We start from the raw sequence: 13,520 nt of genomic DNA on the forward strand, positions 1-13,520 counted from the left end.
CTATATATTTTTAATTAATTGGCATTAGTTTTCACTTTGACATGAAAGAAGCTTTTTTTTTTGCAAATTCTTGTCAAAAAAGCCAAATTATATTGACCATGATCTCATGTATAAAAGCAACAAAAGGGTGAAACATCCGAGGGGGGTGAATACTTTTTATAGGCATTGTATGTTCAGATGAAGCAGCATCATGTCAGCGTCATGTCATGTGACTGCTCTCAGCGGTCTGAACTCTCTCGTGTTGCAGATGTTGAGGCTGTTATGGGGATTAATCTTCACCACTGCTCTTTCCTGCTCTCCTATTTATAATTCACTGCTTTGATCAGGTAGCTGCGTCGGCGTCTTGCTCTTAAAACCTCCGAAGGTTTAATTGTCGAAACTGCACCGCTCATATATTAAAGATGCTTTTTAATAAAACACAACCTGAGTCCATGTTGTGACATTTTTACCACTACAGCAGCATAATGCCATGCTGTCAGTGGAGCATATTAAATGTCTTTCCTCTCCGCCCTCCTCTCATTTACACCGTTAGCTGCTCGTCTGGCACCCTCTGCTGGTCACGGAGCAGAACGACCACTGATCTCCTCTGAATATTAAAGGGGGCAACATCACTTCAGTCTCACCACAGTTTCTAAAAGAGTTCGTAGCTTCAGGTCTGTAAAATGGTTCTGATCCAGAAGTGTCTTCAGCTGCAATACCAGCGAGTGCCACTAGAGGTCGGCTCCAAAAAGCCTCCGGCTCCATAGACTCCCATTCAACTTCTCTCATCAAATCCAAAGTGAATAAAATGTGTCCATCAGTTATCTCGGTGTTGTTAGCTAAAGTCACTCCTTCTTATTAGTTTTCTGGAGGTCCATCTGAAAATAATCCCTCATTCATTAGAAAAGAAGATTCAAGAAGACCTGTTTTTGGGGGCGTGTCTGTTTGATTGACAGGCCTGTGGTGCAGTCAGGTTACAGCTATTGTTGGGCGGGACGTAGTATCGTCAGGTTTCCAATCAGATCGGTCAGATCCCCCGCTGGCTCCTCCCCCAGCTCGTCCAAATCTGGTCACTTCCTGCTTCAAGAGGTGGAGCTCCGCCCACAGTGAGACAGAGATGAGAGGACAGAAACGCAGCAGAGACTCTGGACACTGAGCTGGAAACAAACGGCTGCTCACAAATTAGGTCAATAACATAAATACAATACTTTCAGCTGGTACGTAACAGAGGGGGCGGAGCTATAAAGAGTGAGAGATTAAAGTTACACCTGACTTTTCAAATTAAAAGAGTTGCACTGCAGTAGGCATCTAGAAAACATGTGTAACTGTAGATACAGAAAGTACACCCCCCCCCCACCCCCCAGGTTATTTCCTGAGCTGTATCTCACTGACTGACAGCTGCCTGAGGTAAACACCCTTTTCAACTGAGAAACTGAGATCACACTTCTTCCTGCCTCCTGTTATATCAGTGACTGGGAGGTTATTTTAAAATAAATTATAATTAGAAATTAAAAAGGTTGTATGAGAAGGTTCCCGTTTATAATCTCTTTTTAAATCCTGAACAACAGCTTCCTGTCACTTCACACGTGCGTCAACTCACCATCAGGCCGGCGGTAGAAACGCTGAATAGCAAGCAGAGTAGAAAACACCACAAGCTCCGCCTCCGGGGATACCTCTGACCAATGGAGGAGCTGCAGACAGAAAACAGGGTGACAACATGAAACTGGACTATTTATACTAAGTGATATTTAAATATATAAAAGCATGTTATTTTCTGTACGACTCAGTCCAGGTTCTGGTTCTGTTTGGATCGGACCCGTACCTGGCAGGAATTAAAAGTGTTAACCAACGAACCTATCTGTTTTCTGAGGAAGAGTTTCTGATAAATGACATAAAAACAAAGTGTGAAAGTAAAGAGAGGTGAACTTACACTTTCCTGCAGTGTGGGCACCTGGCCAGCGTCCGGTCGGTGAACTCTGTCCACTGGAACCAGAGGGATGGGGGGGGGGGGGGGTTTAACAATTTATCACATTCACTGGAATTAACACTGTAAATTAGAGGATTACATTCAGAGATTCTCCTCCACCTCCTTTCTAGCACACTGGTGATTCCTCCCTCCCCTCCCCTCCCCTCTATGTGACATGTAGTTTTAAAGTGGATCAATAAGTTCAGAGTTCCTTTTGACTCCGAACGGATCCTTGCACAAAAACCTTTGAACGATTTTAGAGGATTTTTAAAGGAACAGTTGAACATTTTGAAAAATAAATTTTACTTTTTGTGTGGAGGGTTAAAGAATAATCTGTTATTTCTGATATCTGTGTAAATGAGGTTCTACAGGAGGTTCTGTACCAGCAGACAAGTTTCTTCTATTTAAGGCTGAATGAAGGTTGATGAAACATGTTCTCCAATCAGCTGCTGGTACATTTCAGTCTGAGTGTGAAACATCTCTCTCCTGAAATCCAACCAGGAAATGACGTTGAACTGTTCCTTTAACTGGGACTCTGATTGATTGTTGATTAAACAGGAGGTTGGTACCAGGAAGGTGTTGCTGCAGTGTCCACAGGAGACGCGGGCTCCGGCTGGCTGGGGGTCGGGACTGGCCGGACCGGGATGGACCGGACCCAGATTTATTATCCTCTTACTGGAAGGAGACAGACACAGTGAGGATGGGCAGTGGAAGAGGGAGCTAACAGAGCTGAAGCAGCGAGCGCTCATTAAAGTGCTCCGGTCGCTGATCGGACGGCGGCACGGAGAGTCCGGATCTGTCAGCACGTCTGGGTCCGACGCAAAACAGAGAAACTCTCCACAACAATCAATAACGGCTGCAAACTAACAGATCTTAAAGAAACAGAAAGTTAAATCAGATCCATCTGGACACCAGATTCCTCCTCGCTTCATCTTTAATGAGGTTTAAACGGGTGAAATATTTCCATCCTTCAGCTGCATTCAGGCTGAGAGACGTTTAGAGACGCGAGCCTCCCGTCCTGATCTGCATTTAAGATGACAGATGAATTACGGCTGTCAGATCTTTATGACAACAGATTTTTCGGATGTTCGGTTTAAATTCATACACATTTACACGGCAGCGTGATTTAAAAATAAAAAATAAAAAGAGAGATGGCTAAAAATGTTGCTCCTGCACATTTGCTGCCTCGGGCATAAACAAAGAATCTTATCTCTCCCACCAATTACGCTGCAGCAGCATGATGTTCAGATGAGCTGCCAAAGCCGAGCACATCCACTCACTGACATTTTTAACTCTGGAAATCCCAGACTATAAAAAGTGTTTTTGTTCAGCTAATTTCCACTGAAGGCAGCTGAAACTTTTCTTTTTCTAAGTGTTTGAACTTTTTCTGTCCACAGGTGACATGATAAAGTGTGTCTGAATCCTGATCAGGCTCTTTCTGCCCTCTGAACCTACATGGAGGGATTTTCTTGGTGCTTTTGTTCGGCAGCTCTTCTGCAGAAATCTGGTGTAAAATGAAAAGCAGATGGCGGCTGTGAGGTGAAAGTCGTCGTATTCCTTGAGACTCGGTCCGCCGCCCACACTCCGAGAACGGCGATGACAGGTGGAGGTGAGAGCCCTGATGAGGCTCCTCTAATGAGGCTGTTGTTTCCTCGTGCACCGGTGCTGCGAAGGACCGCTGCTCCCTCTGCACCTGCCCTCCTTTCAGAGGAGGTGCACACTCACTCACAGACACGCAGGAGGCGCTGCTCACCAGTACGGTCGGGGACAGGCGATCCTCTGAGAGGTGACTTTACAGATGAGCAGACAGTTGCAGGGGCAGCGGACGTACTTCTTCCCTGCCGGGGCGTTTTTAATGGGCTGCAGAGAGGAGACAGGAACACACGGCCCAGATAAGATCACAGAGCAGCAGATAACAGGCCGACTACTCCTGATGGATGGACGACGTGTTCCTACGGAGAATCACAGGTTCAAGAAGCCGGACGGGATTTATCGTCCTCAACAGCTCCAACGACAGAATTACAGTAAACAGCTCATTATACACACGTTGTCATGGTAATAAGAGAGTTAAAGGTCGTCTGCAGAACTACAGATCACACAGATGTCAGGAAATATATCAGAAACATCTGGAGGATAAAATGAAAGAGAACAGAACTGAGCTGCATCACGTCTGTTTGGGAAATTATATTCTAATAAAACACCGTGAACACGATCATCTCGTCCCATCTATTTATTTTATAGCTTTATTTGATATTTTAACTCTATTTGCATTAATTTTATCTGTTCTTATGCATTTCATTTCTTTACTATATTCTCTAATATTCTTTAATATCTGTTTTTATGTCATTTTCTTGCTGTAAAGCACTTTGAGCAGAATAAAGTTTATTGTTATTATGCTCCATCTACAGACGTCGATATCTGACTGAGTGATGATATTAACATTATGCAGTAGATTGTCTATTTTCACTCACTTTAAGTTGTTAACAGTGTTGGTGTTAATATTTGTTCTAATGATACGGTGCATTAAACCCTCAGTATTATTGGATGGATGTTCCACTCTGAGCTGTGTGCTGGTTTCGAGGCTGCAGTTTGTCTCAACAGTCTTTCTGTTTCTCATCCAACTAAATCTTGTCATTTAAAACAGAATAAAATGCAGTTCGAGGAAACAAACCTCCCTCTCGGTATAAATGTCTGTTTACGAGTTAATAAGTGGAGCGGCTCCATTCATCATCATTCCTCCTCCTGATTACACGCATTAACTGTGATGAAGACTGTTTGTGGCAGTGAAGTAATAATTTTTACTGATTTTCATCCCACTAGGCAGAAAATGAAAGCTGAGCTGGACTAAATTACTGCCTCCCAGCATTCATCAGTCTCTTATTACAAACATCAGTCTGTTTATTTATCAGTCATCATTCATGAGTCTAATTAGGACCAATAACGACCCTGTCCGTCCCACATGTTTAATGTTCCCGTGAGACATTCTGTCCTCGTCCCTCTGACAGGTGGACTGGATGTAGGACCGTCCTCCACCTGCAGGAGTGCTGTCAGTTGGATCAGGAGGAGGCTGACGGTGCATATGTTCACACCTCCGACATATTTCTCTACATCTGCATATGTCGCCTCCATCTGGAGATCGATGTGTCGCCTGCTGGTACGTCTGGACACATTTCATATTTATGTCCCATCTGCACAGCGACTGATGCAGAGATCTGATTGGTCAACTGAACATTATGAACAAATCATCATGACATCACATCCTGCTCATCACTAGAAATATCACTCCTCCTCCTTAATGGGAAAATAGAAGTAGAATAGAATTTCATATAATATGTAATATAATGTAGTTTCTACTTGTTCTAGTTCTATTAAATGACCCATTTGGTGAAGTCGGGTCTCTTTTGGTCCTTTTTGGTCGCTCCGAGCACCCGTACCGTAACACCACGGATAGTCACGCACTTACAGTCCTAGAGGAGGCTAGCTGGACCGGTTTGGTTTGAACACATGACACGGAGCTAAAATGTTAAAAACACATGAGAACATGGATATCTTTGTTCATCAGATATCTTTGTTCATCAGATATCTTTGTTCACCAGATATCTTTGTTCATCGGATATCTTTGTTCATCGGATATCTTTGTTCATCGGATATCTTTGTTCCAACCAGACTGAGCTAGCTGATCAGTTTAGTGTTTCTATGTTCTGTATTTATTCAGTTGGAGACTAGAAATCCTCTCTGTTGCTAGGTGGTTGCTAAGGGTCCGACTACTTCCTGGAGTAGGAAACATTGCGTACGTTACATAAGAGTCTACGGATTGTTTTCCAGTTCTTAGTCGTACCACATGTGTTGCCATGGAAACGGAGATCGCACTAACATAAAGTTGTATATTCTGAGAGTGAATTGCTCCACAATATGAACACATTTAGATGACATGTTTTATTTAGATGGTAACTTGTATTATCAGAATATTACACTGGAGGGAGTTTTAACGTCATTTAGGATCTTTATCTAATTTAAACTGGGTCATTAAAGGTGGAGCTGAGCGTCTCACCAGGAAATCATATAAACTGAAAGTGATTGTGTCACCTGATGACATCATCAGCTAAAGGAGACCAACCTGTAGTGTTTTCAGCTGGTTTCTGTCTGTGTACTTCTGTTTACACCAACTCACAGTTACGTTGGAATATAATCACAATAATCATTTTTTTTAATATAAGAGTGTTAAATATTTGTACGCTCATGAAGAGAATCGATAGCATCTTTACAGGATTGTTTGCTGCACTCGTCAGATTAAACCGATCAGATTAATCATTTATCACACAAATTTTGGATTAAAACAAATGGGACAAAGTACAAGTGAACAAAAGCACTTTTTGTTTTCATACTATGAGATTAAAGAGATTTCCTGCTGAGCAGTGATGGGAGGAGTTTCCTGTTTCAGGCGTTTGATGGAGCTTGAATACGATACAACATCTTCTGAGAGGATTATCGGGACTCTTTGTGACGTCACTACAAACTCTGGAAACATCCAAACGGAGGATTCAGATGCAGAAAAAGATGTTGTTCTATTTTTGATGCTCCGAGCACAAAAAGTTGAATTGCATTCACCTGCATGCACCTGTGGAGGAGTGAGACGTGTGAACACCTGAAGGTGAGACAACACCCGGAGGTGAGACAACACCCGGAGGTGAGACAACACCCGGAGGTGAGACAACACCCGGAGGTGAGACAACACCCGGAGGTGAGACAACACCCGGAGGTGAGACAACACCCGGAGGTGAGACAACACCCGGAGGACTCTGGGTGTTTGTGTGGAAGAAACCTTTAACAGGAGTCTGTGTGTGTTTGTGTATGTTTATGTGTGTGTGTGTGTGCGTAACATCCCTTTAACATCAGCAGACTGGGTGTTAACGTACCGTTGCTTCATTACAAACGCCACACTTCACCACGTGCTGGTGGATCTTCCCCTCCACGGAGATCAGGCTCTGACACACCCTGCAGCTGATCACCGGGGCGCTGCCGCTCTCCGGGGAGGTGAGAGGGGAGTAGGGGGGGGGGGTCCTCCCCGTGGAGCACTGAGGGCTGGGTTGGGCTGGGGAACGGGGGAAAGCCTGAGCTTTCCAAACACACACACACACACACACACACACACACACACACAGGGTTGTTGGAGAGACACAAAGGTCTGCACAGACAAACACAACCTCCCCGTTGCCATGACGATGAACAGCTTAACAAGATCTGGTCTGGAGTTCAACTGAAGGAGCTTTAGAGGAAAAATGGTGAGCGGGTCGATTTCAACCAATCAGAGTTCAGAGTTCAGTTAGAGAGAGAGGAATCAGAGACACACTCGTTTCCACCTGTTTACCTGCAGCTCCACCTGAGTTTCAGAGCAGAACCCCGTCACCTGTCACAGCCCCATCTCACGCCTTTCTTTCATTAGACACCTCCTGTCTGCACGCTCATTGGTCGCAGCTCTGCCTCAGCTCCCGCCCTAATGGCTGTCTTGTACGTCAATCAAATCAGGTGTTCCTCGGATGCTAGCCAGCTAAGCGGTACCGTTATCGAGCCGAGTTTAATTGGCGCCGTTGAACCGCTGAAATACAGGCAACAAATTGTTTTAGGAACCGGAAATAAAACATAATTTATCAATAACATTACAAGGGTTGCACACCGGAAGCTCTGCGGGTGGTTTGCCGGTGCTATGTACAGCTAGCTCCCATGCTAACACTACGGTTGCTAGGTTAGCCAGTTAGCACGCCGCTTCTGCCCGCTTCGTGTCATTATTGTAATAAAACATATTTTCATGATGATGAAACAGATTTCGTCCATAAATAAACACCCTGTTAGGGTTCACCACATCCTGCACAAACACGGTCACAGCCGAGCTAGCAGCTCGCTGTAAGCACGGCTACCGGAGGAGCGGCACCGGGGAACTCACTCTGCGGTTTCGTGGGCACGCCGTAGGGCGCTGCACCGGGAGACACCCCTCCGTTACCGCTGCCCAGAGCACCATCTCCCAGATCTGATAGCAACGGGGACCTCTCGCCGTCCGCCATACCGACAGCGAGGCGTGGAGAGCGGGAGCGAGACTGCGGGGCGACGCGGTGTTGTATTGTTGTGTCGGAAACGCAGCGTCACGTGATCACGCCGCGGCAGCGGTAGCGGCAGCGGCAGCGGTAGCGGCAGCGGCAGCGGCAGCGGTAGCGACGCCCGGGTGTGTGCCGCCACCGCGACCTCGGACGCTCCACTCATAATAAATAAATACAAATAAAAGAGTTGAGAGTAACGAACTACTTTTATATAGTAGATTATTGACACACTTTATTAATACAAAACAAAGTGCTTATTAACAGGCAGAAATCATACAAATAAAACAAGAAGGAAAGATCAAAAGATGGAGACAAACAGGGAACAAAGATAAAACACCTCATGACAAGTGATTTGGAATATTTTCAGTCCTCTAACATGAAGAGATAAGAGAATAAATATTTACAATAAATACATCTGCATTACTTGTTTATACCTCCAATGACAGAAGAAGAATCTAAAACTTTAAAAAGTTCCTACAAAGTGACCTGAGAATCAATCAATCATTGATATCGATTGCTCCGATCGTTGGTAGTTTATAAGGCTGAAGCTAGAACTTCTGTTTTCTAAAATAAAAAACCAACCCGTTCAGCAGACGATATTGATTCTGTATAGACTATGAAAATAATCAGAGCTCCTCTGTAATAAACGATGAATCACCTCCTCGGCTCCCAGTTTGAGCTGCAGCTTGTTTATGCTGTTGGTGGATATTCCTGAGTGAGTCTATGTGTACAGGTCATCTGAGGTCGTGACCTCCTCACGGCTCGTCCGAGGTCGTGACCTCCTCACGGCTCGTCCGAGGTCGCGACCTCCTCACGGCTCGAGGTCGTGACCTCCTCACGGGCTCATCAGGTGATCATCCAGAGATAAAGCAGTGAAACAAGACGTCAGCATGTTTTAGAAATAAACCCTTTAATACTCTAGAATCAGAATCATGACATCACACAGAACCAGTTTATTCAGGCTGATCCTGCTTCATGTTTCTAATGATGTGTATCATCTGGTGTCTCCTCCTTCCTGTCCTCCTCTCTCACTGCACGTTGAGGAAGTCCATCGGCCGCTTCAGGAGCAGCGTCACCTCCAGCTCCTCTCTCTCTCTGAAGAACCGGGCCGTGCCCTCCTGGCTGTGGACCGGGTCGGGGAGATGGAGGCCCAGTTTGCTGTCGGGAGGAGGAGCGACAGGTTAAACAGAGCAGGAGAGAAGCTGGATGTGACGGAGGAAGATGACGTCGGGGAGAAGATCAGCTGGTCTGAACCGGCGCCGCTCGGTCGGGAGCGGATCAGAAATGGAAGAGAAACCCTTTCAAAGCATCTCTTACTATTTGGGCGTCCGTAGATCCAGAAAGGTTTCCTTCACATCCAGCAGCACGTCTGCTGCTTCGGTGTCGGGGAGTTGGATTCTCACCTGAGATCAGGAGACAAAAACACCTTCATCTCTCATTTAAAAAGAACAAACTTCATCTTTTACTGTTTCATGACATTTTCTAACGGCTTCACTGGAAAGGCACCAGTTATATTATAATATTAGTTATATTTATAAATATAAACCTTACAGGCAAAACACATGACTTTCACATGTGCCAAAGATCATATGACCACATGTGATTGTGTTCATGTGAAACGTGTTTTTTTTTAAACATTTTCATGGTGTAACGTGTGAAGTTCATGTCGATTGTCCTGTGAACGTTTTCCACATGTTGTCATATGTTGCAACATGTGGAAAACGTGTCATACATGTAGAAAATACAGGAAATTCATGTTTCTTCTGTGAGGAAACACACTCGAACATCCTGCAGGACTTTCTGTCTCTGATCACATATTGTGTTTCAGTTTGTGTGGAAAAAGTTACCAGAACAGCTTCACAGCAGACGGAGGACGAATTCTTCCTGTTCAGACCCAGAAACACGTCTTCAGTTCCTACAGACTGCTTCCAGAGCAGGTCATACCTACACACACACACACACACACACACACACACACACACACACACACACACACACACACACACACACATATATATATATATATATATATGTACTATATCTCAGCAAGGAGACTTCTGCCTCAGAGTTTCATCTCATTAATACTTAACATTAATATAAATAATAGTTCCTATTAATAATACTTCCTATTAATAATAGTCCTATTAATAATAGTCCTATTAATAATAGTCCTATTAATAATAGTTCCTATTTCTAATACTTCCTATTCATAATAGTTCCTGTTAATAATACTTCCTATTCATAATAGTTCCTATTAATACTTCCTATTAATAATAGTTCCTATTAATAATACTTCCTATTAATAATAGTCCTATTAATAATAGTCCTATTAATAATAGTTCCTATTTCTAATACTTCCTATTCATAATAGTTCCTGTTAATAATACTTCCTATTCATAATAGTTCCTATTAATACTTCCTATTAATAATAGTTCCTATTAATAATAGTTCCTATTAATAATACTTCCTGTTAATAATAGTTCCTATTAATAATACTTCCTATTAATAATAGTTCCTATTAATAATAGTTAATATTAATAATACTTCCTATTAATAATAGTCATATTAATAATAGTTCCTATTAATAACAGTTCCTATTAATAATAGTCCTACTGCCTCCTCTGATGTGTCTTACTGAGGTTGAGGGCGCGGGTCGGTCAGGTTGTCGTACTGGCAACCCTCCACCACCTCCTCTTCACTCCAGATGTCCTTGCTGTTCTTCTTCACGTAGGCAGTCGTCACTACACACACACACACACACACACACACACACACACACACACACACACACACACACACACACACACACACACACACTTACGTAACCTCCGTGTGTTCTTTGAGACGTGATGCTGCAGACATATGAGCGGTACCTTCGTCTTGGTGTCTCCTGGCTGGAGGACCGATGTGTCCCGGACCCAGCGGACCACCTGCTGTCACATCCTGTTAAAAATCAGATCAGTCACATGAAAAGTAGGAAAATCAAACTAGTTTTAAACCTGTTTTTTCAATGACCGGCTGCATCAGATGTAACAAGAAACTTAAAAAGAATAAAATAATGAAATGAGTCACGTGACCCTGTGTGCATCCTGCTATTGGTTAATAACTGAGAGCAACAAACAACAACAAATACTATATTTGTGACGTCAGGACTGTTTTTTATGACATCATTGAACATGTTACATATGTTTTATATTTATATTTATATATATTTATCTCAGATAAATCCAGATGGACCAGAGCAGCTCTCACTGTACAGCCTTCCTCCTCCTCCTCCTCCTCCTCCTCCTGCTGCGGGGACAGCAGGGCAGACAGAGCCTGCAGGTTCTGGACGGAAGATACTCCGAGATTCTCCATGCGGAGGACTACAGGTCCACTTCTGACCCGTTTAATAAATCAGAACCGGTCTGAAGGACCTGAACACTAAAATTAGCCGCTACTGCTGCTGCTAACAGGCCTCTGGGCTGTTGACGCTCTCCGTTTCCCTGGAGACAGCCAGGCTTCCAGGTTGCCATGGTAACCAGTGACGTCGAACAGTGACTAAACTAAACGGGGTGCATGAGCAGCCTGTTTTAAAGCTTACAAGTATATAACCATAAAATTAAACTAATGGAGATGAAATAAATCTGTTCAAAGTCTAAATGAAAGTCATCTGGATAATTAATAATAAATAAATAACATGCATAATAATACATAAATGTGATGAAGAGTCAGTTCAAAGTTACTTTGAGGCTCATTGTGTCGTTGATTCATTCAGACTGTTATTTATTTATTTATGAATGATCGGTCTCATTGAATCATTTCCTATAATTCATAATTAATGAGCAGAACTATTAGATCTGATCATTTTTGTATTTAAATCTGAAAACTTTCTGTCGCTGTTAGATGGTAGTAATACATGTAATTATACACACACACCTCATTACAAAGTGCATTATCTCACTCTTTGACCCAGTTGAACAGCTCGGTCCGGTCCGGTCCGGTTTCATGAACCTGCTGTTTAACCTCCATCTACACGTTAATCCGACCTGTGAGCGCGGCGTCTTTATTCGGACCCTCCTCGGACACCGTAGCGCCGCGTGGCCCGCAGGGATCATGTTGAAGGTGACAGGTGGTGCCATGCCGGGAGCCCTGCGTCTGTGGCCGGTCTCCGTGGTCGCCGCTGCCGGTGACGGGGAGAGCGAGGCCCCGGCCCCGGTGAACCGGGACGACCTGTCCCTGTACGGCGGCCCGCGACCGGAGAGCCGGTATGTGGAGCACGAGGCGGGTCAGCTGGAAGAGAAGGTGGCCGCCGTCAGGAGGACCGTGGAGCCGTACACGGCTTGGTGTCAGGGCGCCTACGACCGGGTCAAACCCAGAATCCGGAGTGCGGTCCGGTTCGGCCGGGACTCCTACACCTACCTGAAGAACCCGCCGAACGACTTCTACCCGCGGGCGGGAGTCATCGGCCTCACCGGGGTGTTGGGACTCTTCCTGGCCAGAGGCTCCCGGATCAAGAGGCTCCTGTACCCGGCGGGCCTGGTGGCCGCCAGCACCGCCCTCTACTACCCGGAGCAGGCGGCGGCCATCGCCCGGTCCGGCGGGGACTCCGTGTACGACTGCGCGGTGCAGAGCTACGCAGCGGTGGAGAAGCTGCTCCACCCTCCGGGGGAGGCTGGGGGGGGCACCGGGTCAGAGCCCAAACCGTGACGGACAGTACCGGACCCAGCACCAGTACCGGACCCAGCACCGGTAGTACCAGACCCTGCAACAGTACCAGACCCAGCACCAGTAGTACCAGATCCTGCAACAGTACCGGACCCAGCACCAACAGTACCGGACCCAGCACCGGTAGTACCAGACCCAGCACCGGTAGTACCAGACCCTGCAACAGTACTGGACCCAGCAGCAGTACCAGACCCAGCACCAGTAGTACCAGACCCTGCAACAGTACCGGACCCAGCACCAGTACCAGACCCAGCACCAGTAGTACCAGACCCTGCAACAGTACTGGACCCAGCACCAACAGTACTGGACCCAGCACCGGTAGTACCAGACCCTGCAACAGTACTGGACCCAGCAGCAGTAGTTCCGGACCCAGCAGCAGCTTCCTCCCTCAGACTGTAGCCGGACTCGTGGTCCGACCCGTGAGCGGCTCATGCCCTCTTTGCTCTAAGATCCACGTATCTCAGGCCGGGCAGCGCCGCCCATCTCACCTGAGTGATGAATGTATTTTTCTGTAGAGAACGATCAGGGTCTTCTATTAAAACCAGCTGTTCCCACCTTCATGTGTCCTCGTTACATCAGACATCTGGAAGTTACTCACCATCAATCATGACTTTAATAACTGCTCATCTTCTTTGAGTTTTATTATAATAAACTGAACCTTCAGATAAAACGTTGTTTTATACACCAAACCCCTGATTAACTGTTCATAAAATCCAAAGTGCCACTGAGATGAGATGAGTGTTTAAAACTGGATGATTATGATGCGTCAGTGAGGA

The 13,520-nt window shown here is 45.3% G+C and overlaps 3 protein-coding genes across 3 annotated transcripts in view; 1 reads left to right on the forward strand and 2 right to left on the reverse strand.

The window, feature by feature from the left end:
• The window catches only part of pip4p1a (phosphatidylinositol-4,5-bisphosphate 4-phosphatase 1a), an 11,833-nt gene extending 3,758 nt beyond the window's left edge, over positions 1-8,075 (reverse strand). Inside the window, 7 exon segments of the mRNA XM_069177953.1 lie at positions 1,580-1,670; positions 1,910-1,962; positions 2,515-2,620; positions 3,699-3,805; positions 6,862-7,002; positions 7,004-7,056; positions 7,887-8,075. Coding sequence (XP_069034054.1) covers positions 1,580-1,670; positions 1,910-1,962; positions 2,515-2,620; positions 3,699-3,805; positions 6,862-7,002; positions 7,004-7,056; positions 7,887-8,004 — 669 coding nt within the window. The 5' untranslated portion in view covers positions 8,005-8,075.
• Positions 8,076-8,927: 852 nt separating this feature from the next.
• On the reverse strand, positions 8,928-11,660 carry dnaaf6 (dynein axonemal assembly factor 6). Its single transcript, XM_069178001.1, has 6 exons — positions 11,290-11,660; positions 10,911-10,980; positions 10,673-10,778; positions 9,885-9,981; positions 9,355-9,440; positions 8,928-9,195 (listed from the first exon to the last, which is right to left on the reverse strand). The coding sequence occupies exons 1-6, from the start codon at positions 11,392-11,394 to the stop codon at positions 9,066-9,068; spliced, it is 594 nt and encodes a 197-aa protein (XP_069034102.1). The 5' UTR covers positions 11,395-11,660; the 3' UTR covers positions 8,928-9,065.
• A 334-nt stretch (positions 11,661-11,994) lies between these two features.
• LOC138215699 (MICOS complex subunit MIC26-like) lies at positions 11,995-13,298 on the forward strand. Its single transcript, XM_069177988.1, has one exon. It carries the CDS (start codon positions 12,025-12,027, stop codon positions 12,724-12,726), a length of 702 nt encoding a protein of 233 aa, XP_069034089.1. The 5' UTR covers positions 11,995-12,024; the 3' UTR covers positions 12,727-13,298.
• The last annotated feature ends 222 nt before the right edge of the window (positions 13,299-13,520 follow it).

Source organism: Embiotoca jacksoni, unplaced genomic scaffold (assembly GCF_022577435.1).
Source record: "Embiotoca jacksoni isolate LCO1_2020_lvr unplaced genomic scaffold, fEmbJac1.0.p SCAF_109, whole genome shotgun sequence".
NCBI lineage: Eukaryota > Metazoa > Chordata > Actinopteri > Embiotocidae > Embiotoca > Embiotoca jacksoni.

What these genes read in the sequence shown, in the direction of transcription:
- dnaaf6 (XM_069178001.1), bottom strand. Translation starts at nt 11,394, where the DNA reads ATGGAGAATCTCGGAGTATCTTCCGTCCAGAACCTGCAGGCTCTGTCT. An exon ending in AGGAGGAGGAAGGCTGTACA is followed by an intron (nt 10,981 to 11,289) that starts GTGAGAGCTGCT and finishes GATTTTTAACAG; the next exon opens with GATGTGACAGCAGGTGGTCC. An exon ending in GACCCGCGCCCTCAACCTCA is followed by an intron (nt 9,982 to 10,672) that starts GTAAGACACATC and finishes GTGTGTGTGTAG; the next exon opens with GTATGACCTGCTCTGGAAGC.
- LOC138215699 (XM_069177988.1), top strand. Translation starts at nt 12,025, where the DNA reads ATGAACCTGCTGTTTAACCTCCATCTACACGTTAATCCGACCTGTGAG.